Here is a 27,197-nt window from a genome sequence, read left to right on the forward strand (position 1 = left end):
TATAACCACGCACTCCTCTTCGGGGACTTTCCCTTAACAGGGGAAACGAGCATATCGTGAGTAAAATGTCATTATATAATGCCTTCCACAAATTCCCGTCATCGAACAAAACCACTGTAGACAAATATAAAAACGAACTTTGTCCTAACATATTAGATATTGGCCATAATAATAATGCTAGATTGCCCAAAATTAAAATTATAAACAAAAATAAACTATCAGTAGATACTTGCATGGATTCAAGCCATTTTGACTCTGACAACAATGCAAATTGGTAAAGAGTCACTGTCACTTCACCTACTAAGCGTATAAACTCTCCAGGAACGTCACCAAATCCAAAAATATCGAATAATCAAAATATATTTTCTACTCCAAATCATTAAAGTTCTTTAACCAGTTTAACCGTCAAAAATATCATAAACAACTCAAACAATACTGATACAGAAATGGAAACAAGGTACCTCTACCCAAATTTATTAAATCAATTATAAATAATTACCAACAATTTCGCGAAGCAATTAAAAGCCTTCGTACTCCACCCATAGATTTCTCATGCAAAACTACGTCAAACAGCCTAAAACTTGTGACGTCAAACCCAAACTCATATAGAACGATAATTAGATACTTCAGAGAAAAAATAGAAACATTTATATATATCATATCCATGAGGACAAACCTAACCGTCTTGTTGTAAGAAATCTTCAACCCTCTACGTCAATCGAATTTATCAAAGAAGAATTAAGCAACTGCGGTTTCTCATGCCTCTAGATGAGCCAAGTGAGTCGAGTGATCAACATTCAGTTTCAATATCCTATCCAGTTGTTAACACTACTTTTAATGTGCTGCTATCATATACCTATTTGGTGACTTGGTATTATAAACTATATTTTTATGTATTATTAATAATTGAAATACTCGATACTTTTTACTAGCAAATTTAAATTGATTGATACCAATTACAACTACTATATTCCACACATAAATTATTGGAAAATATTAGCCAATAAAATATTTTTAAATAAACATTATCTTCCAGTAATATTATCAGGTATATTAACTAGGTATAATAAACATATAGTTTAAAAATCAAATCCACTGATAAATGTCCGTATAAAAATATAGATGATTAGGTAATAATTCGTGACTTATGGCATTATTTAAAGGATAAATTTCAAACTCTCTCAAAGTTTGATATGCATTCTGTGTGTATTGTAACATAAGACAACTTACTCAGTGACGAGGTACACTCCACTTGTCTAACTGTACATTTAGTGGTTAATTACATCTCCCCTTTATTTCTATAAGTCTAGAAATGAAGTCACCAAAATTATAAACGTATTGAAATTATTAACAAGTTAGGTACCTATAGATATGTATAATATATATATGAATTTATTAATTATGTGTTGTTATAGAACGTTTATAAAAGTATTGACATTGTAAAATAAATTATATAATTTTGGAGGAGTGCCATTTGGGGGAGGGTGTGCACTTGCACCCCCTTGCATTTCGTATCCATAATTGGCCTAAATGTATATCGATAGTTTTGTTTTTTATAGACATATTGTGTAATGACAATACATTTCTTACATACTGGGTTTGATTTTGAATAAAATAATAAGAATTATTATTATTATTTGCTATTGTCTACATAATATGGTAAACTGCCAATAATAAATACCTATTTACTTTAGTACTTTACCATAGCTATTTTATATCATTAATTATAATTTAAGTGTTAAGCAAGTTTGTAACTTGAATTTTATTGATATATATTTTGAATTTATATATATATAATAGTGGCGTAATTTTTTTTTAAGATAATTATATACTATATGATTGATTAAAAAATTAAATACATTGTATTATGTATATCGTATATCAGTATATTATATATTTATTAGCTGAATTTTCCTGAATCTGCCCATTTTTTTTTGTTCTGACTAGAATATTCTTATTTGTTATCATTATTAATACGAGTTCCCTGTATTATAGTCATAGGCGTGCGCACAGGGGCAGCAAGGTGTGCTCTTGCTGCCCCTGGACGGTTTGAATATTGCATGGGCCGAACTGGTCCAAGCTGGGCCAACACCAGGGCCGGATTGGTATGTATCGGCCCATCGAAATTTACACTTCTAATCGGCCCATTTACATATTCACTGGCTCAAAATTACGTCTAAAATTATTATTAGCTATTATAGGCGGCCAATCGTATTTAAAACATGAATTTATTTTCACTCAATCACTCATACGACTGGCCCAAACTTTAAGCGGCCCACCGAGATTTTCTCGGTAGCTCGCCTAACCAATCCGGCCCTGGCCAACACACCGGTAATGGACAATAAAAAATGAGTTGGTTATCCAAAAAGACAAAAAAACACATCGACAACAGACTTCTACAGTATTCTATGACCATTATTTATTACAGATGTATCATACTATCATGTGCATAAATGCATAATATGAGAAGTTATCTATATAGTAATAACTAATAGACAATAGTATAATTGATTGAAAAATGAAAACTAAAAATAAACATGATTCCCGTGTTCCGTCATAACGATGCAGTACACAGATACTATTAATAATTTCATTATCAATTTACCGCTCCCTCACTCCCTCATTCTATTGCAGTTAATACTTTATTACATTCGATTTGTCATTGTCATATTTGCTGTTGATTGTTGTTGATGCATACTCGCCTAGTCGGCAGTCGGCACTAGTCGGCAGTCGCGTATAATATCTTATATCACGCATTTATGCAACATTGTTTTGTTGTTAACATACGTTTAACAGTTTTATTTTTTTCTTATAATATTATATAAGTATAAGTGTATTATATTTATACAACTGTCAACTATACAAGGATTGGTGCAGTGCAATTTTAATTATTTTGAATCTTTTTATACTTTTAATATTAGTTGTTAAAAATATAATTCAAATGAATTCAAATAAACGTAAAGGTGGTGCAGAGAAAATCCGAGAGAAAAAAATGAAACTGTTGGCATCAGTAGGAAAAAAATGTACCAAAATGTATGATTTTTTCAAAGTAAAAAATGATACACACAACTCATCAAATATAGATATTGATAGATAGACATGATAGATCTTCCATTTTCAAGCAATTTTTTTGTTGTCTTAAGATGTTTACAATCATTCCTGTTACGAGCTGTACTTGTGAGCGTACGTTTTCTAAATTAACTATTGTCAAGAACAAGTTAAGGAACACTATCGGCCAAGAAAGACTGAATGCTTTACTTTTTTTATTTGTTGAACAAGAACTAACTAATAGTGTTGATGTAAATAGTGTGATTGATGAATTTAAACACTCATTCCCAATTAAACGTCGGCTTGTATTATAATAATAAAGAATAATGTGTTATTGATATTAGATGTATTGTTAATTTTGATATGGTATACCGGTGTTGAGCAAAAACAATTTATGATTAACCAATGATTATCGTTTGAAATAGTTTTATTTAAAGGTCAAAGGTTAAATTTTGATTTTGAGCTTAAAAATATTAACTTAATACCCATGTATGGGCCGGCAAAAATATTCGCTGCCCCCGACTTGAAACTCTGCGCACGCCTATGATTATAGTTAAAATATTAATACTACCACAAAAATAAACTTCAAAATAATATGTAACAACTAACAACCAGCAGTATAATAAAGTCGCCAAATACCAACATAATTTATTTTAGCCGATTGACTGCGGGGCTTTTTAATGCGCGGGAATCGGTGCGACGGGACTCAAATAATAATAATAATAATACATGTGTGTATTGCGCAGGAATTGATTTTGAAATAAATCAATAAAACACTGGCAATTATTCGATATAGATAGCAGTATGACGCACCACTTTGTTCCAATTCGATTGCGTTACGTATTGGGTTATATTTACAATTGATTTCTTCGCGATTGTATATACCTGCCTATGTATATTACACATATATGATGTATTACTATATATATATTAAATACGATTTTTCATCCCTCTCCACACATCATAGTCTGTCGTACTATACGTGAACGAATATTCGAGATGCGCGTGCAAAGTAATTGCATTTCTCCACTTTGTCCATTTTTTTCAGATTTTTTTTTTATTTTGTCTGCTGGAACGAATTTCGAGAACGCTGAATTACATCTATTTCATATCGTACCTATGTCAAAAGTATTTTACGATAAATGATAGTAACCACCAACCATAAAGGTACTGAATAGGTAATAACCCATTTTTTCCCTTCAGAACACTTGCCGAAAGATACATTTTTCATCCATCAGTCATCACTACAACTTATTTCAGACTATCTGCACAAACACGACATAAAAAAATGCACACTGCGCGACGCCATGTGATATTATAATAGAGCACTTCATTATATTTTGCGTTTAAAATTACCTTTAAATCTTGTACAAGAATGCAAGGCGTGCTATTAATGAATTCAGCAGGTATAGTTATATTTTAACTGTTTAAATAAATGGGAATATTGATATAGTTACGGTAGTTACGCGTTATATCGAACATTTTACAGCATTATAGGACATGTAGGTACTGAAAAGTCTCAAATCTTAATATTCTGGACCCTGGAGTACAAAATAAATCACGAAAGTATACCTGTACTGTAGTCTGTAGAAGATATAAATACATTTTTATTCGGAATACGGAACATCTAATCAACACACAATTATCTAATATTTTAAAATCGCTTAAAATTAATTTTGATACAATATTTATATCGTATAAAATATATTTTACTATAAATAAGTAGGTAATTTCTAATAAATGTATTTTATATTTTTGTTGGTATCCATTCGTACGTGTAATTTGTTTTATTTAATGACGTTTTACTGACAATATATATACACTTAGTGCTATAAATATTACATTTTGAACGTTTATATACAATTTACCTAAGTGTTGTAATAATAATGATAAAATGTTATAATAATGATAATGATACTTATAGGTTCTAAAATAAAAAATAAAAGAACTATGTACAATATAATGTTGAGTGATATAAATTAAATTTATTAACTATTTTTTAGTGTAGATGATCCAAGAACGTCCAAATTTGAGACCCCTATTGTTGATATGTGTTTTTTATTTATAGTACTGTGCTCTGGTTAAACTAAAGCGACGATTGTAAAAAATATTTTGTCAGTGTTAACTGTTAATGCAATCATATAATAAGTGCCATGTGGGAATTTGAAAGTCCACCTGGACTGCAACATGGACTCCACAGTCTATCTGGATCGTTGTTTTATACTAATCATAGTGCATTTTAAATTATTCAAAAAACTTTGAATTTTAAACCTATATTATGTACAGCATGAATATATTTTCTTTTGTCCTTTTATAGTATAATATTATTATGACTAGTAATTTACAATTACCCAATGCCAATTATTTTTATTCTAAAAAATATTAAATTAATTTACTCGCGCTGTGCAATAATAATTCGAGTAGGCATGTAATTATAATAGAACGATAAATGTATAGATATTATACATATAAATGTATGTGTGGTAGGTAGGTACTTATATATATTATATATATTATCATAATATAATTAGAGCCGTCTTATATAGGTACCTATCTATTATAATTATGTGTTTTCTTGTGATGGAAATGACAATACGTCTCGTTGATGAACGACTTCGTTCTTCTCTCGTATACCTACCAGGGAAACTTGAATTATAGACCACAAGAGAAAATTAATTAATTAATTGTAGGTACTCCTGATCGCAACAGCAATATAACGTAAAGGTATGTATTAATTTCACGTGATTTTCTTGAACTAAAATAAGTAATAATGTACATTTTTAATCACTTTTAGAAGACTAATGCTGAGAGAATTATTTTAAAGTCGAACAATATAACAACTATTAGAGTATTGTTTTTTTGTAGTTATTGTTTTAATTGTATACTTATATATAGTCATAATATATATAGACATAATATTATAGATATTTAAAATATGTAGGTACAAAGTACTATAATTTATTATACCTATAAATGAGACAACAATATTAGAATATACGTGGTATTTACCCGGCCGCCTAGCCCAACCTGGGGATACATTTCGGTAAGATAGGTAAATATTTTCTAAGTATTTATATTAATGTCAATGCCTACACCACACATTAATCGAAATTCTACAAACGATAGTTGGTTACTAGTTGGAGCCAGTTGAGGCATAGAATGAAAGATTTAGTTGATTTTGCGTTGACAACAATTATTGTGTATTGCGTCGAGTTACTTTTACCTCGACTGCTGTGAGCACGTTAATACCTATATTATATATTTATATAATAAAACTAATAAAGAAAGAAACTTCAAATGGCTAGCCATAACTTTTAAACTTAGCCCGTCCGACAATTTCTGATTGCGATTCTGTTAATCATTGATTCTCTGCAGAGTATTATTATAAACACTATAGATAAGGAGGTACTTTTATGAAAAAAAGAGAGAATTCAGTAAATAAATATATTTATTATTATTATTATTATACATAATATTTCGAGTTATTGTATTATTTACGGCATTAGTTATACTTCAATTTTAATTCTAGTGAGTCAAATATTTATTTTTATTTTTCTATTACATATACTTACATACAAAATATTCAATATATTATACTAGATAATACAAATAATTAAATATATTAAAATAGTAAAATATAGTCATTGATGCATAAAAATACACAAATTTGTAAAAGTATAAAATGTATATATATGTATTATTATATTATTTACATACCGAGTATCAATAATTAATATTCTATGAATTATTGTTAATTTATGGTATAATTCGAAATCCAGAGACCTGGTAATGACATAGTAGTCATAATTCAATTTATTATTTATTATGATTAGTAGGTATTAAATTTATTATACTATTATTGATTTTGGTATTCTGGGGCACCTTTTATTTGAGTACAAATGTATACTAAGTCATAAATTGTTAAAGCTTTCACGTATTAAATACAAACTATTTTAATAGGTTACAATACTTTACATAAAATATGATTATTAGAGTATAGTATGTTACAAATTACAATACACTTTAGTCATAAACAGTATATTATACCATACTACCTACTATGATAATATATTGTATACGTACCAATTGTAACGCATTATTTTTTCATAACAAATATTATTAGTAATATATTTTACAGAACTTAAATAATATATACTTATACTATATGCAATATGTTCCGTAGGGGCTATAGGAAGTTATACCTTTTTGGCCGAACGATTGAAAACACTTAAAATTAACAAAGAACTTACCGCTGACCCCCAAAAAACCCAAAAAAGAATACGGTTGAGAACGAATTTGCGTGCAACGTTGCCATATAGTTTATTTGGCTATTGAAAGATTCAGTAATATAACTATACCTAAAATATATTATATTCTTGAAAAAAGTCATAAATTAATAATTATAATCTTTTTTTTTAATTTTATATTTGAAATATTTACAATCTATGCAATGTTAAGTACAATAAGCAAATAATTATAATCTTATAAAAATATAAATCACCTAATAATATGAATAAAACAAGTAATATACTAATATAATATGTATAACTTATAAAAAAAAATATATAATACACAGAATGATTTTTTAAACATGCTCAGTGCTCACCTCTATTTATTCTGATTTTTAGAATTTTTAAGTACCTATACCTGAAGACCATATTTTCAAATTCCTGATAATTTTGTACAACTCAATGAGCGTCCTGTGGCAATACAAACTTCAATTTTTCAAATGAAAATCCCCTTATTTTGTGGGTGATTCTCATTAAATAGTTGATGTATCTAAATCAAAACTCTAACAAGTAGTTTCTGAGTTCATAAAATGTTCATACTAAGGATAATAATCCTTAAATATGGTACTAAAATATTATCGTTTGATTAAATTTAACAACGTTGGAAAATAAATTAAATATCGAGCATTCTCAATCGTATTTTACCGTCGTGGGGAAGTTATACCGACCGGTGTCGTATGATATTATACTTTATGTTATGAAAACACCCTTTTAAAGCAGAAATACAATAGTGTGGTTGTTTTATATGTTTGAACAATTATTGCATGGTTTTCATTCTGTTATTTATGTTATCTTGTTATTTCTGACAACATTTAAAATATTTTAAATAATTATTAGAACCATAGTCCATAGTCCATAATTAATCACACGATTGAAAAGTATTAACACTTAACAGTCATTCATTTTTTTTGTGTATTTAAGCACTTTTCAAAGACAGAAATCGATAAAAATGTCATAAAATGTAATGAAAAACAAATAAATGACCTAAAAAATTAGCAGACCATAACAGTTTTAAATTTAATAATTTAATCCATGACTTTAACTTTGTAGGTAATAATTGTGCTATATACCCACCTTTATGTATACGCCTTATAAAATCATAAGAAACATTTAAATATTATATTGTATACGTTATTTAAATTAAATACTATAGCTCGACGTTTAAAAATGTAACAAAATTAATAAATTATGAATGTATATTTAATGTTGAATTAACCACATAGTTAAATAATGAATTGAATAGAGAAATCAGCTTTCTGAATAAAATTTATATATACCTATTTAAAGAGATACAGGAAGTGAACACGAATTAAGTTGGATTTTGGTATTATATGTCTACATACAGCGTAATTCACCAAGCATGTTAGGGGTAACTTACTATTAGGTACCAACATATTCAGTGGAATTAAATTATTAAACTATTAATTATTATTATTTAGTGGATGATTTTTCTGAAAAAATTGACGCATCTGAATCAATCTTTTTAGTTATTTATTTTGTGTTCTAAGGATAAAAGGCCAATGGTAATGGGCTTATAAAATATGGGGGATATGGTGGTTTAAAAAATGCAGTCATTAATATTAATCTATCAATATAAATAATTTGTAAAAATGGCTCAACTGGCCAAGTGTAATAAGTATACTTTATACTAGTTCCTATATTACGTCTATCTTATATTTTTGTAAAACCATTTTAAAGGCTATTATTCTTAGTACAAACATTTTAATAACTAAGAAACTACTTACTTATTCAAATTTAAAATTAGGTAAATCGACATTTTCAAAAAAATTATCCACTAATTAATTTACAGTAAAAAAGGGGAGTTCTCATTTGAAAACAGAAGTTTGTATCGCCACAGGACACTCCATAAGTAGTACAAACAAATTTAAGAATTTGAAAAAATTGTCTTTGAGTATATTCAAAAATTCCAAAAATCAGAATTCGAATAAATTCATTATCAAAGAGAGAAATGGGAGTGAGCTTACTCTGTAGTCTGTATAATAGATAGCACATAGTATTTGAATACCTGTTTCATATTGTTTATATATTTTGTAAAACTGTCTGTTCAGGCATAAGCAAATATACAATAATAATAATTGTTTACCTATTATACAGCCTTAAGGTAAAAGCATCTAGGTCGTCAGGAAGTAAAAAAAAAAAATAATAATTTGTTAATTTGTATTGGGTTTTTGAACATTTTAATTTTTTTGATTTATATGCAGTTTTTTTTAAAATTACCTACCAGATTATTATAATTTGTAATTATAACAAAAAAACTAATTACGTCACGTCAGCATATATTGTTTTATTAACAATGTTACAAAAAAACATCCGTTACCGCAAAGATGTTGAAAATGTTTTATTTTTCAATTATTTACGATCTAATCTTATTTTTTTGAAAAATTATATTGCATATCTGCATGAATGCAGCTTTCAAATGTCATACTATGCAGTGATTTTTAAATGTATATTGTAAAGTGTATACGTTACATACTATTGCAATGAAACACGCACAAATGCATTTGGCTGTCTGTTTGTCCAGGAAAAGCTTCAAAACAGTTGAACCGATTTTTATGGGATTTTCACAAGTATTGTATTAGGTATACAACGTAAAAACGGATAACTATAGATAGATTATTAATTCCAACCCGGGCGTTGTTTGAATAGACAGGGAGCTACTGACGGTTTGACCTAACCCATTTTAGCTTCTTTGAAATTTTTATAACTAATAGAATCGGGGCTGCTGAATAAGATAGAAAATCAGCTGGTAACAACTTTAGCTCATCAGCCACCAACGACAAATTATTTAAAAAAATGAAATGAAGTTATAAACAAATCGGCTGATTAGTAGTGTTTTTTTTACGGGGGGGGGGGGGGGGGGGGCACCCTAAAATTGGAACAAAAATCAATCGACCTTAGCCCATCAGCCACCAACGCCAAATGTATTTAAATATAAAAACAGACACCTAGCTATTTACTCGATTATTAATAATTGTTGATGCTTAATTGTTATTCAACGAATTAAAAGTTGTGATTTGCCGCGGGGGGGGGGGGGGGTTGTCTCCAAAATTCAACAAATTGTCAGCAACATTTTGGATAGTAAGCATGCTTTGATTTTTGAGATCAGCATCTTTTCTGATAGAAAAGTGAACCTAGTCGCTATGGTACTTTTGGGAGGTCAAAATCGAAAATTCCAAAGTAGTTTTAGAAAGCGTAGAGAAAAACAAAACAAAAGTGAAAGAAAAGTGATAATTTTTACGCAAAATCGATTTTTAAGGATTCCGGTTTTCTCGTGAAGTACTTATTATAAGGTACACGGATATACCTATAGCACCCTGTGCCGTATTTTATATTTGTTCGGTTTTTCCAGGGTGAAGTCTAGTTTTAAAGCTAATATATACTATTTTATATTATATCCAATAAAATAAATTATAGTTTTTCTTAAACAATATACAGTAAGTACTTACCTACATTTTTCTTTCAAACTTAAAACTTTGAAGGTAAAAATAAATAGAATAGAAACACTCGAATGAGTGAAATAGCTTGCCCTAAAATCATGTGTCACCTACATTTTATTTTTTATCGGATAAAGATTGGACATGCGTCAACAAGTTTAATATTATTATATTATTACCTGTTTAGTAACTAGACATGTTGGATATATGTATACTGATATGAAATTTATTTTTCTAAGTTCTAACTTTTAGTTCACTACCGAACAGAGAATAATGTCTTATGCAAATCATATTCATTTTTCAAGGAAAAACCCTGGATTTTTATCCTTCGGTATTTTTCATGGTTATATATATATGTGTATATATAATATATACACATAACAGCGTAAAATATGTTCATAGATAGTCGGTTTGTAGTACCTTTACCCATAGGTTTACCCAGATACCATTCTACCAATAGCTATACTGTACCCGTTAATGCGTTATTTATAGGTATCGTAATTCGTAATAGTATATAATGATAGGTAACGTGTACTCATGTCTCATGCTATTCGAAGTACCAATAAAGTAGGTTCCTATACCATATGCTAATAGAGTAATATACTAATATGTTATATAAGTTTTTTTTCCCATTTTTATATTTATTTCAAATAAATGATAAAATATAAATTTTTGTCATCCGTAGACACATACATTGTTATTGTGTGGAATTTGTCTTTTCATCTTTAGTATAAAGAATTTAATATAACAATATATTGTACCGTCGATAGGATTTTAATAAAAAAAATAACTTGATGTATTAAGGGACTATTATTATTGATCGTTACTAAGCAGTTTAGAAAATTATATAGGTTAATACTTAATGTGAACAAATTATAGTTTTTTATTTCATACTACAAATGGTAGTATTGTAGTAACCCGACAAAAAGTTAGAGAATATAACGCGTATTGCACTGATATTAAACGCATTGATTTATTTTAACCGCGTTCTGTATTATATATTTTTTCGATTTTACGCCAAATAAAATTTGTGGGAATTGTATTATTATAATTAGGTAGGTTCTTTGTTATAGCTCAGCAGATAACGAATATTATTTAAATTTAATCGATAAATATGTATTTTATGTATTATTATAATTGACTAAAAATGCATATATCATCTATACAAATTAAATGTATTTCTTATTTAAAATAAACATCTTATTTAATGTAAATATTTTATTTGTTATGTATATAGTGATGCGGCAATGTAGCTCTTCATATCGGATGTCTGGTTTAGATCGGCGAACAAATGTAGACGTTCAAATTTTGAGTGCTGCTAGTAAAGCGATTGCGGAGAAATGCTTTTGGAACGCATGCAAAGCGTTATCTTTTGGATTGTTTCTGATGGCTGTCGGAGCCATAATGGCCATTATTGGTACGTACATGTTTTACATTTTACTACTCAAACGAAATACTTATTAAAAATGAAAAAAATTATCCATATATTATAATAAAAATGTATATTAAAATAAATAATATTGTGTAATATGACATATTTGAAATATAATACAATATGATGAATATTGAATTCGATTCTCTATAGTACATTATTATAATAACTACAATATTTTGAACAAATTGTTACATTCATTTAGACTAGATAATATAATATATTATATTATATAATAATCTACAATAAAATAATATATAATTCAAACTTATAAATTTGAAAATATGATATTATAATATATAAAATTATCACAAAAATGGGTTATTTTATTTATTTTAAATTGTTAAAATATTTTTTATTTTTATTTAATTTTATTAATAGTATGGCCTGGTAGCTCAATGGTTACATTAAAATAATAATATTTACATTTATATTATATAGTTTCAAATAATTAATTAATATGAAATAAGAAAATGTACAAGATATAGTATACGGGTATATATATTTTGGTATGTAAAGTTATAAAGAAGAGAAAGATGGTTTTACATCGGAAATCCGCATCATTCTACAAGAGGCTAATTAGCAGCATAGCTTGTACACAAAAGAACATAGAATGGATGGTTATTGCGTGATAAAAAAGAACTTTTGAACTTTGAAATAATGTTACTAAGGAGATTTTGAGAGTCTATTTTACCTGAGAGTAAGTTAGCTTAGAAAGTAAATTGGCTTGGACTTTTCTATCAGCTAGTGAGGAAAATTATAACGAAATAAGAACAGGAGTATAATCATGTGGCAGATGATATATTTTTAACATATTAATTTACGGCGTATGCGCTAAAAGCTAACTATAATTAATTGTATGTGGATCCCACAATACAGATGTATATTCTAAAATATAGCGTACTAGGACACAGTATAGAGTGTTAATCGTCGTTATTAATTTATTCTGAGCACAGCAACGTTTAACAAAACCAAGAATTTTTAGTGTCTTACAAAAAGATTATTCTATATGTGAGTAAAAAGATAATTTTTTGTGCTAAAAACTATGCCCAAGACACCTGACAGTGATCTAGCTAATTTTAGCATATAACCACTGATAATAATCGAAGACAATCGGACGCAGGGTCGTCATTTCAGTTTTTCTTAGGGTAGTGCTGCAAAATGTTCATCATTTCAATGTTCAGTTGGATAAAATAATAGGAAAATTACAAAGCCACTCACTACCCTCGCAAAATGTAGATCTGTAGATCAACTTTTGAAGCTTCATCACCTTCAACAGAAATCACTAGTAATTTATTCAAGCGATGGTCATAGTCAGTCATAATCAAGTTTTTATACGTTTTAAAGATGAAAAAAGCGTTAGGTAGAAGCAGTTGAATAGTTAATACCGGCATATTCATAAGAATAAAAATAATTTTAAGTGTATCTAGTGAAAAGTTTGAAATTTCAAACAAATTGTTTGATATTGAAAACAGATCATTAACACCATCCTTAGAGACATTTTTTTTTTAAAGTAGTTTTTTGGTATTGAGAAATTATTCTAATTCTAATACAACACTGAAGAGGCGAAAAACGTTTGAATTTAATTTAGGCCTGTTATTATACATGGTTTAAGATATCACGGTAGTAATGTAGTATACTATTATCTTAAATACCTAGTTAAATCGTGGAATAATATAAATTATAATCAACTATTCAACCTTATTTCGTCATGACAAATTGCAATCGTGATCGTTATTCGTAATAAACTACATACCAATCAGATGTTGAAATGTTGCACTTTAATATTTATATTTTATGAAAAAATAAAATTCTTCTCTATCGGTATGTTTCTTAAAAAATTCCGACGACTTACGATTATGAGTTCTGTGCAAGTGACCAGGTATGAGAGAGGCTGTTACTCCAGCGGCCCTGTCGTCCAAATTTTACCAACGCATAAAAATGTATTGTGGGATTGTGTGGAAAATACCCCCGCCTAACCCCCCCCCCCCCCCACAAAACTCGGTTTCTGTACGCTTTATAAGCATTTTATAAGATTACCTGAAGCTCTATAGATTGCATGAGATTTCCTCTTACGGTTAACAATATCGATAAGCTTCTTAGAAAACCAACCTGGAAAGTTCGGAGACCTAAAATCATAGACCTTATACTACTAGACAAAAACTGTGTATAACAACAGCATCACTAACGGTGTAAGAACATTTCGTAGTGATGTAGCATGTCTTGACGACAAAATACAATAAACTATATTCTATCTATATAATATATTACCCTACTACCCCGCACTAAGCTACAAGCCCTTATGGCGTAGACATAAACGATAATTTCAAAATCAGTTTACTGTTTAGTAGTATTGGCGATTGGGGCAGTATTGGAGTAACGATAAAGTACTACAAAAAGACACCTTAACTATAGGTTATATTTAATATGTATACATAGCTGACGTAATAAATAGTAGAGAAATTCTAATCATTATCGAGCAGCTAGCAAGAGTAATTTATAGAACTTAAGTAGGAATAATATGAATATGATTCAAATTAAATAAATAACTATCGATATATTGACATAATATTAAATCCTGCTTAAAATTCCCATTAATAATATTAGTTGTATTATGTAAAAACAAACTAAAGGTATAAACCATAAGCTGTATTCGGATGGATTGAGATATTAAATACAAATATAGGGGTGTGTTTAAAATAAGCAGAGAAAAATGCTTTCTTAGACACTAATACCACTTTCATTGAAATATCTAAGTAATAAAAATATCATCAGACTGCAGCGGTTGATCCGTATAATCCTTAGGTTAAATCTCTTCTCATTTTCCACCCTATTTATTATATAAAAGTATCAGTGTTTTTTTTTTATTATTTTATGTTGGAAAAATATTTTATATTTATAAAGATATATAAATATAATATATGGGATACATGATTAATAGTTAATGCTTATACGTAGAATAGTTATCTATAAATTTCTTTCACGAATATAAAAATTGATCAGAAAAACATTAAATGTTCTGTTAAAATCAAATTTATTAATGGCTGAAATCATATTTTATCGCAATAGTGACCTGCAGTAAGGTGTTATTTTTATTTATGTTTAATAATAGATTTTTAAAAGTACTCTCATGGTGCAAAAAACAGATTAAAGTACCATGGAAAAATGTAATAAATATTTCTATAATATTTTCACTTCAAGCATGATGATTAATTATATTTTATATTTTTATCGATAGAGATACCAGGCATAATATTTTGTGTAGGTTCATACAAACTTCAAATACGTTTAAAAAATAATATTTTGAGATTAGATTTTATTATTTCTGTTAACAATCAAAGTAATTATAACATTAACCATCAACGTCGTATTTACAAATGTAATATAATAATAAATAATAAAATATTAAATAAAACAAAAGTGTACAATATTGTGCATAATTTTTTTTAGAAATAAATCCTACTTAATTAATATGTTATAACTATGTAGATTTTAAGAGCTATTTATGCCAAACTGTCAACAAACATATAGCTGGACAATTAAACAAATATTTGTGTGGTTTAATCCTTACTTAATTATGATTTATGTATTAATAGGTTATTAATCAACACTTGTTAAACACCACTCACCTGTAAAATCAATTGTCGTTGTGTTTTAAAATTGATTTCAACAGTAAACCGTGATAAAAATAATACCTATACTTCATACTAAGTAGAGCGTACTTATCTATAGTTGGTTTGTTCGCTGTTGGAATTATTGAGTAATGATACATGTAGGTACCAGCTACCTACCCCACACTGACATTCGTCGAACTTATAGCCTAATCGAATGACAGATTTGTAATTTTTTTTTATTTACCTATATTACGTTTATAAAATCAAACATGAATATAAATTGGGTTGAGTTGTACGCTATATTATGCAACTGATCATTCACATAACCAGAACTATAGTTATCTATAAATTATGCCTGTATAGAATAAAAGCAAATTAGTAAAAATATTAAAAGGTAATTTTTTAAATTTTATCATAATTTATAAGTTTATTTGAATAAAACTCCAATATTCTTATCTTTCAGTTTAATTTACTTATGTATAATTATACTATATACTTATATGTAGTATATAATAATTTAAAAATTCAACAATAACAAAATTTGTACAGCATTTTTCAGTTTTATTATTTGAAGAATTTCACTTTTTTGTCTTGAGTAATCGACGTTTGAATGATAAATAATTTTAAATCAATTTTTGTTTTCTGAAGTATATAGGTTTGGATTTTTTTATGAATTATGATTAAAGGTTAGGTGGTGAGCTGGTGAAATTACAATCTATATAAAAAGTAGGTAGATGGGACCTGCGTTTAAGTTTTTGAATGTGCTATAAATAAGAACTATTCTTTTTTATACCATATACATATTTGATATTTTAATTAAATGTATTGTTTAAAAATTATAAACTATTATACATTTATTATATTTAACAAAAGTTGACTTTAATCCGATTACATGAGATGTTTAATATAGTTACCTTCAGGCTGAAAATAGTTGTAGAACTATAGAGAGTTACGTGAAAAGAATAAACATTTTCATACATAAACTTTAGTGATCCTGAATCCAACAGTACAAAACAAAATCAAGTGTAGGGAACTAAAATTTAAAACTTGTTCAATTAACTTCTATTCAAAGTTCAATTAAAAGAGTATGGTATATATAAATCTTTATAAAAGGTACAAATCAAATGTTTTACTTTAGAAGGATTAATACAATTTGAAAACTAGGACACTCCACCGAATGATTTATAAATTTCATTATTAAATAACTTTAATATCATTCTGAATGTAGGTAAACATAGAAGCCCCATTTGTTTACTAAGCTACCTTTCTATTTATATTAAAATGATTAAAACGATTTTGGCCTTCTTTCATACAATATTAAAAGTTCACTTATGAGTCATGATCCTTATAGTACCCCAGTACCCTAGTACCCTAGTACCCTACTATATATTATATTGTAGTATTATAGCTATACAATTACATTTTGAGACGTTGAATACAATTCTTTATTATAAATTCTATGTATACTATGGGATATTTTGGTTTTGATAATAAGTTAAGAAAACAGTAGGTACATTATTAATACCACCATGATTTTGCAAGCGTTACATTATTTATGATTTATCATTTGTGTATATAATAATGTGTCGTATATTAGAACTGCGTCTTATAAGTTGTTATTTTTATTACCTTTTTTTCTTCCCTTTGATATTTGGATAATATACATTAATATAGATACTGTGTGACTTGTGAGTAGTATCCAAGCCACTTCACCCAATTCATTTTAACACAAATACAGATTTGGTACCTAACGATTTAAAATGTTTTTTATTAACATTGTTGACGAATTTTCGTACTTTTTTTATATAGGATATTATGCGGAACAGCTTTCATCAGATGACATTGTCACGAAAACTGACAGTGGTAATTCAAGTACATCCATACGTACAACAAAAACAACAAAAAAATCGTCTCATATATATAAGTTGTCGTATGCTGGACCAATTGTGATGGGCGTTGGAGGTAAATATTGAGTATTGTTAATTGTTATTCTTTAAATAGTAGATTACAGAATACATTTAGATATAATAGATTGAACAAATACCGACGAAATATTATTTCATTAAATTATCAATGAAAATCTTAAAAGTACATATGATTATCATATCTCCGAAACTTAGTACGATGCAGAACCATAATTTTATACTCTCATAAAATTGTCAAAATATAAATTTCAGGACTAATCGTGTGACAGTTTAACTTATACTTTGCTTTATGGGTTACTGTAGATTGCCATCTTTTGCGTTCTTTGTATAACTATCACACGTTTTACCGGTCCAGAACAATATGGATTTTTGCCCTTTGAAATACTTTTATTATTAAAAAAAATGAAAACTTAAAAAAAATATGATAACTTGATAATAAATGTACAGAAAGTTTTAACGTTTTATCTTTTTGTTCTTTTTTTATCTCCAAAATTGTTGTGTTTTTCAATTCTGACAATCTCAAAGTATCATCTGTATTCTATTAAACATGATATCTGAAACTTTTTTACTACTCCCAAAGTAAATAAAATGGTAAAAATAAAATGATCCTTGTTTTCTTTAAAATGTATGCTAAAAAACTGAAATCTATATAATATCTAAAATGTATAAACATTATAATTTATAATATAAAAGTGTTAAATGTGAAAGTATATAATACAATTCCAATCGTCCGACTGTTTGAACCTTTACAATAATAATATCAATATGATCATCTTCTGATTATTTTGTTGTACCTTTTATAGTTACAATAATAATTATTAACTATGACTTTACACAATACAGGGTGATTCACCAAGTATGATCACCCCCATTTTGCCTTTAATAATGAATTTATTCAAACTCTGATATTTAGCATTTTTGATGTAGGCATTTAAGACCAATTTAATTCTTTAGTTTTTAGTACACCATAAACTTCTTTAGCTATACAAAAAATGTCAAGATAACCCGTCCTGTGACGACAAAAAATGTAATTTTTCAAATTAGAATCCCTCTTATTTACCGTAAATTATTTAGTAGATATTTTTTTTCGAAAAATTGGTGTCTATTTAGACATATAGTTCAAAACTCGAAAGAACAGTTTTTCAAATATTAAATGTTTATACTAAGGTAGTCCTTATTACTTATAAGTATCTTGGTTTTATACATACATATAACCTATAGATATAATATTGGATCAAGTGTTCAAAAAATTCTGCCAAATAGGCGTCCGAACTGGGCCTTCGGGCCTACTCCCAGAAATACGCAAAAAAAAATTTACTCCTTAAAAAGTACAACAAATATCAAAATTTTAAATAAATGGTCTATATAATCTATAAGCTAGTATATAGCTATAAGTAGGTACAATATTTAAAAATTTCAAAAATCAGATTTTTAATAACTGCAATATTTCAAAAAAAAGATAGAGAATATGCTTGGTGAATCACCCTGTGCATGTTTTTTTTAAGAAAAAACAACAAAAATAATGTACCTAGTAATATGTTAGCACTAGGTACATACTTTAGGTATTACATAGGTCATATAGGTGAATACTTTATAAATATATAGGACAGGTCACAAATATCAAAAATAAATCTCTCATTATGTTACCTATTTAGAGTTTCCGTAATTATTATAATATAATATTATTAATTATTATATAATATTCATAGAATTATTTTCCCGAATCACAAGACACAACCAAAATCGATTTTTCCATAAAATATAAAACCAAATAAATGTTTGTCGTACACATGAACCATTTTATAATGTTTTCTGGACTTTTTATTAAATACGACACCTGTGACCCGTCCGACCCGTGTCCCAATATAAGCTTTGAACTTTAGTCTTAATAAGACGCAAAAACATAATATATATTATTACATAAATATAATAGGTAGGTATTTCAGGCATTTCTTATACTACCGTATTACTATATTTAAAGTTTAAACATTTCAGCTCAACTTACTGCGTTTGATCAGATCAGAGATACCTAATTATAAGGTCGAGAACCACTGGTGTAGTGACGGAGGATAATACTTGTTTCAGGGTTCATCGTGGTGGCGGCGTGCGTGATGACATTCGAGGCGCGCGATCGGGCGGCCAAATTCATGTCCAACCAATTGAAAATAATGGGCAGTGGCGTCGGTGGGGGCCAGGCGTCGGGTCATCGTGGCCACGGTCGGCAGACGCCGTCCGCTGGTTACCTGTCCAGGGGCGACAGCGGCCGGAGCAGCTACCAGAACCCGTGCGACGGCGGACGGCACAAGATGAACAAGAGCCCGTCGGCGCCCAACCTGGCGGCGGCTGCGCTGGCGTCAGCGAACCGCGGACCAGGGGGCGCCGCACAGTCTGGCGTTGGCAGGCTGCCCCTCAGGCACAAGCACGCGGTGCACGTGCTGTCGTCGGGAGGCGGCGGTGGCGGTGGAGCGGGCCGAGCGCTGCTCAGTCCGCACACTTTGCGTCGACAGGCCATGTCGATGGACACGCAAGACTACAACCCGCTGTTCTCGCCGCCCCGATCCCGGCACAGCAGTTCGGGTCTGTTGACGTACAGCAACAGCAACAACTTTGGAAATTTCAACTGCAGCAACGGCAACAAACAGGGCGGTGACGGCAGCAGGGAGTCGGTCAACGATCCGATGAGGACGTCTTCCAGGGGATCGAGGGGCTCGATGGTACTGGACCTGCATGTGCCCAACGAGTGTCCGGTGACGATGAGGGTGCGGGACAGGAGCCGCCGGTCGGACACGGCTCGGCGGCACGTTCTCCGCAGGCAGACACCCGTCGAGCTTGACGACACGATCATCGCGTACGCCGCAGCCTCGGCCATGGCAGCGGACCATCACCGGCAGCGGGCCAAGCGGTGCACACGGTCGGCCACTTGCGACGTGCCGCACGCGGTCAAGTCGAAGCGCAGACGACAGGACTCCAGTTGCTCGGACGTGGTGGCGGCCCGTCGGAGGTCCGGTTCGCCGGTGTGCGGCGGCGTCGCCAGTGGCAGTGTCGGGAGTCGGGGCGGCGGTGGATGGCGTTCGTCGGCCAACGACGTCGTCGATGCCGCCGAGTGGGCCAGGACAGCGAACCGCGGCACTGGCGGTGATTCGGCCGTGTCGTCGCCGCAACGGTTCGCCAACGACCGTTCACCCGGGTCGACACCCATACGACAACAGTCCCAGCCGACCACAGCCGCAGTGGACGGCAGCAAAATGTCGCTGTCTAGGACGTGTTCCGACATCATGTCCATCGACAAGTCGTTCGAAGAGTCCAATTACAGTAGTTCGTAGATTTGTAGATGATTCATTATGCGCATAACGCATAATCGATTCGTAATTGATTTCGGTTAGGACAACGTTTATCTGCTAGTAGATAACCGTGGTCAGGACACTATAATATTATTCAAACATAATACGCGACATAAGACGTCATTGCAAACTGTAAATGTATATACATACCTACTTACGTCGCGATATAATTATAATATTATATACTTCATACTGCATGTCATAATATTATGTAACCCAAATCGCCGGCTTACATGTATATAGGTAGGTACCTAACTGATATCCGATATAAATGATTATCGTTGTAGTATTACATCATTTTTTACATCCATACATTATCGTTGCATCGTTCAAAACGATTATAATATGTTGTTACCAAATATCGGATTTATATAATTATTATCTACTATTACTATAATTATCACCCCCATATATTTAGCGCAAAACTCTCATTATTTCAAAAACTATTAATGTTTTTGAAAATATTTTTTAATATAATTTCAAGTCATTAAAAAAACATATTCCCACAAAAATATTTTTTTTTTACTAATTCTTATCGTTATCATTTTTTAAATTATATTATGCATTTTTAATTCCTCATTTCAAAGCAGAATATTATTCGGAGTATTTCAATCAATAAAAATCAAATTTAATATTTTTTAGTCGTAGGTAACTAGTATAAAGTTTAAAGTTTTGATAAGCAGAGTTATGTGGTACAGTGGTAACCCGCAAAATGTGGTCCACTTCTCCGCTCATATAAACTTGAAATACTTATACTAATATACTTATAATTTATAAACGATGAAATTTGATTCTTATATAGATCGAAATATTCCAAATAATATTCTACTTTGGAATATGAAATCAAAAAATTAATGTTATCTTTTAAAAAAGTAAAAAAACTTCAAAAATGATAACGAATTAAAATTATTTAAAAGAAATATTTTCAAAAACGTTTATGTTTTCTGAAATAACGAATGTGCCTTACGTTGAATGGATCACTCCCAGAATTATATACAGGTAGGTGCCTATAATTCAAAAGCCAGCCAATAATAATATCACATTCTCAACCGCGAGTTGAACTGGGTACTTGGGAGTTATTTTATGACAGTATGATATACCAGTTTATTATGTTTATATTGTAACAGTTTTATAAACATAGTTTATATTGTTACAGGTCTAATAGATTTAGGAAAGATTAGGCGTGTATTAGTGAGTATAATAATATGTTTGGACGAATCAAACGGGGAAAAGTATTGAAGTTGATAAGCTGCGTATTACAATAATAATTGATGTTTACAATACGTTCAACTGAGAACATTATTTTACTGCAGCATGTCACTCGTATATTAGGCTCGTAGAATGCATAATAATAATATTATTTTATCAACATATTATATAGGTATTGGATGGACATTATTAGATTGCCGTAGTATACGCAGACAATATTGTAGATCGTGCATGATAATGTTTATGATAATGCAAAAACGTATTATTTAAACGCTCGTCTTGTTTTAGCCCCACATAGTAGCACGAGATAAAAAATGTTTAGAGGGGTTTTCAATTTTCATATTATTGTATAGCTGCGTTTTAAAAGTGTAGCAGCAGCAATAGTGTAGGGCGTAGGTACAGTGCTGCAGCATCAGTAGCGTGAATTACAGCGAAAGTGGGTGTGTTATTTTGTATAATAATATTAGAACTAAGTACAAACGATTTTTTCAAAGATACCTACCAATAATTTTTAAACTCTTTGAAATAAATTAAAATTGGAATTTTATTTCAAATAATATGTAAACACATTGATAATTAATGTGTTATTTGAACATCGCTGTATATGAATATTATTTATTTGAAATACCATAAAAATTATCTTATATCATGTAGTGCAAAATTAATAACATTATGGTGGAAAATGTAGAGAAATCCTCACTCAATTGGTACCTACTTAATTACCTATTATTATTGGTAGCAATCATTGAAGTACCTGCATGATAACTATATGTACCTATTAGAACGTTTTTTTTTGAATGTAGGTGCCTATTTTTAATTCTTCATATTTTCAACGATCAGCGATCGTAACTAAAATCGTCACTTTAATAAAATACACTGAATTTATATTGAATATTTAATTATTAAGTGTTTAACAGATAACTGCCACTATTCAAATTTCTGTAGTTTTTTTGTTTTTTTGTTTAATTTAAAATAGAGACAATTAGACAAACTTATTTGGTAAAACATGTTACATCGAAGCGTTAGTTTTGAACTATAATATTACTCAGTACCTAATTTAGACATATAATAAGTATATGGAAATATGAAATAACATTAAAGAATTTTTAGGGTTTTTAAGAAAAAAGAAGATATTAAGAAGTTTGATTTACCATCAAATTGATACCACCAAATAGAAAAGTTAAAATTAAATCATTGGCACTGGTAACTGATTTATATATCATTCGAAAAATAAAATAGATTCCTTGCAATACCATAGTGCAATATTAAGTTTTGGACCATTTTATTTAGATAGGTACAATGTAGGCGGAACATACATCTTATATACCGATGTATAGATTGGAAATTCATCATCGAGCTGTTGAATTATTATTATATAATCATGTTATTGATCACGTACAAAATTATTATGCATAATGGATTGGAACTAACAGACTAGGTGATGGTGTTAATAAATACGTTTTCTGGGCATCAATCAAATGGGAACGGTTAAATTGGTTACGTCATTAACCGCGAGGCCGAGAAACCCCAATTTCATGTCGCTCACACAAGGGAACTTGATAGGTACTGTTTCAAACAACATTAATTTTGTTCAGATGATCAGGTTGGTGTCATTTCTATTCAAATATTGCTCCCGGAGAAAAAAAAAATAACACCCAACATCTAATGTCTATAGAGTCTTTTGAAATATTCTGATTAACGGCATATGAAAAACTGTGTCGCATTTGTTGGCGAATAAAATCTCGTTTCATTATAATATTATTGTGCTTACTGCATTTTGTACACAACCAAGATAATATTGTTATCTCCCATTTCTTTTTTCAGTTCACGAATGCATAAGACATGTCTGAAGTAAGGCACTCATGTACGATAAGCCTATTCCATTGAATTGAGACATCGTATATTTATAACATAATATTATTTACAATTTTACTACTGCTTACGTATATGATGAGTCTTTTTACCTTTTAAAATTCGAAATATCAATAACGTGGTAGGTAGGTACACCATACATTGTAATAATGTACGTAGGTTGTTAAGGATTAATAAGAGAGCCGCATACTTTAATAAATAAATAATAATATGATTAAATATTTATAAATCGTTCAAAAACATTATTCTGTTTATTTGAAGACATATTACCTACTATCTCATACTAAATTGTGATTTTCGTATAAGGTGAAAAATTATATTTTTACGGAAATCAATGTTATTCATCGATCTTTGAACTTCTTGATATAAAAATTAAATATTTGAATTTGAAAATTCAAACATAATATTATATTATATAAAACAATATTAGGTACGTTACTTAAAAATTTGAATGATATTTTCGTCAAATTGTTCCACATTATCTTCCAAAAATATTTAAATTCCCACTATTTAATATTTTAAAATAAATAATAAATCCTTACCTAGTACAAATTGTGTTCGTTTTTAATGTTGTAAAACATTATTTCATTTTATAATATTAGAGTGACAATATTTAAGTTTGATAAATTTATAATATAGTCGTGCATATCATACCATTCATACCTATCTTATTATGATTTAATGAAATTATAAAATGTTATAAAATATATATCAATTTATTGGCAAATATTAATCATAACCCTTAAATAACCGAATTAAAAAACGCGGTCTCACTTAAACATTAAATAATAAATATAGTTAAATTGTTTTATCATTATTAATCATATCAATTATGGATATAATTTTTATAATTTACAACATTTACGAGTTTATTATATTTGAATGACATTGTAAAATGATGATATTTAGCATGACCGTGTACCTACTAAGGCAATAATAGATGATTCTATGATATTTCCCGAAATTTGTATTTTCATTGTAACAAAGGCTTTGTGTCTATGATAATAAATTGGTATGTGACCCATTCTTACAAAGTACAAACAATGAATTTGAAATTTGATCGATAATATATTTTAATGATGATGTCTTGAAATTATTAACTCACAGAACGGATAATAAATTTAAGAAGCATCAGCGACTCTACATCAATTATTATAATATTATTACCATTCAAAACTACACGAATGTCCAATTATAACAGTTTTGAACTCAACTGTGAATCTGTAGTAGGTAGTCCCACAGCCCCATTTATCATTTAGCGATAATTAATAAATAACAAATCCTGCAGTGAAATGTTTTTTTCTCATAACGCATTTACATAACTATTATAATTATATGCAAATAAAAGTCATTAAAAGTACCTAAAACTAATTAATTTTTTACATTTTAAGATCAACAAATATCATGTTTTATATTACTATAAATTTATTGTTTGCTTAACTTCTTCACTTTTAGTGGGTTTAATTACGTTATACATCGTAAAATAGTTATCTTAAAGTTCCATAAAATAATAATTGCAGTCGACTAATACAATATTAACTTCATTATTTTTTCTAGATACTCAACCCAATATAAATGTGTTTTTTTTATAAACTATAATAGTCATACCTATATAGTTGTCATTTTAAGTTTTAACTACTATACTGTTTATCTTCACAAATTATGTATTTTGATCTTTTGAGACTTACTCTTGTTAGACGTTTAAAATAAATATTTTTCAAACATAAGTACATAGTGTGTATTTTACATTTACTACAAATAATTTTATTTCAAATATTTAATATACTGTTATTCTTAAAGTATAAAAATACGAACAATATTTATATATTATTTAGTTAAAAGTTAAAATTATATACTTATTACTTATAATATACCTAAGTACTATACTAATAAAACATATAAACACCGTCATAAGCATATAAAATAATATATTGTATTAAGAATTTGTAAAGTAAGTACTGAAGTAAGATTTGATTGAGCATTAATCAAGAATATGTTGATTTAGATCAAAAGTAAAACGAAAAAAATAAATGTTAGGTATATCAAAGTTAGGTTTAAATCACAAACAATAAATGTTAAAAATATTTATTCTAATATTCATTTTTGTAAAAAAAAACATGAGGAAATTAGATAGTTATAATCATAAATTAATATTTAATTGTCACAATTTGTTTCATTATAACATAAAGCAGATAGGTTCGTGGAAGAGCACTCATAAAATAAGAGAAAAAAAGTAAGATATGAAAATTAGGACCGAAATATTTCATACTTTAACACGTGCATACTATTATACTATTATATTCGTATTACTAATTATTACTACACAATATTTTTTAGGAACTTGAAGAAACATTTCACTACATTCGTTTGATTTGTATTATAATATTATATTTATATTACAATAAACGAACGTAACTATAAAATATTAAATAGATACCATATAAGTATTATTCCAAACACTAATAACATAATTTTGGCAATACATAAAATAAATAAATAATTGAAAAAAATATCAAAAACCAATGCTCAATAAGAAATCTAGCAATGATTTTTAATTATTGTTATACTTAAATTAATATTAAGTTTCGATGATTCTGGAGTACATTTTGTCTATATCATAATATCATACTGAGCATGAGTATAATTTTTGTTTCTATTTTCTAAGAAATATTGTTTGTATTGGTTTTAATACGTAACAAAGACAATAAGCATGTATCGACTATTGATTTCAAATCCTAGTTATTCCCTTATAAAGTATATTATACCAATGACTTAATTTAAAATTATTAACTCCTAAATAAACACTCCTTTAAGTACCTACCAACATATCAAGCATAATACATATATATATATATATATATATATATATATATATATAAAAGAATAATGTACTGTTTTATATTTTTATTGTCATTTTTAGATACCTGATACCTACCTTCATTTTACATAACATGAATATTGAATACATATAAATAACGAGTGTTCGTAGGTGTATGTAATTAATTATAATTA

The 27,197-nt window shown here is 29.0% G+C and overlaps 1 protein-coding gene across 2 annotated transcripts in view; it reads left to right on the forward strand.

Annotated features, from left to right (window-relative positions):
- LOC132943974 (uncharacterized) overlaps nt 1-27,041 on the forward strand; it is a 67,482-nt gene extending 40,441 nt beyond the window's left edge. For both annotated transcript variants that reach the window (XM_061013161.1, XM_061013160.1), the window contains exons 2-4: nt 12,030-12,209; nt 17,648-17,800; nt 19,849-27,041. In XM_061013161.1, coding sequence (XP_060869144.1) covers nt 12,032-12,209; nt 17,648-17,800; nt 19,849-21,086 — 1,569 coding nt within the window. In that variant the 5' untranslated portion in view covers nt 12,030-12,031 and the 3' untranslated portion in view covers nt 21,087-27,041. The remainder of the gene's footprint in view (nt 1-12,029; nt 12,210-17,647; nt 17,801-19,848) is intronic.
- Nucleotides 27,042-27,197: the final 156 nt, after the last annotated feature.

Source organism: Metopolophium dirhodum, chromosome 4, assembly GCF_019925205.1.
Source record: "Metopolophium dirhodum isolate CAU chromosome 4, ASM1992520v1, whole genome shotgun sequence".
Lineage (NCBI taxonomy): Eukaryota > Metazoa > Arthropoda > Insecta > Hemiptera > Aphididae > Metopolophium > Metopolophium dirhodum.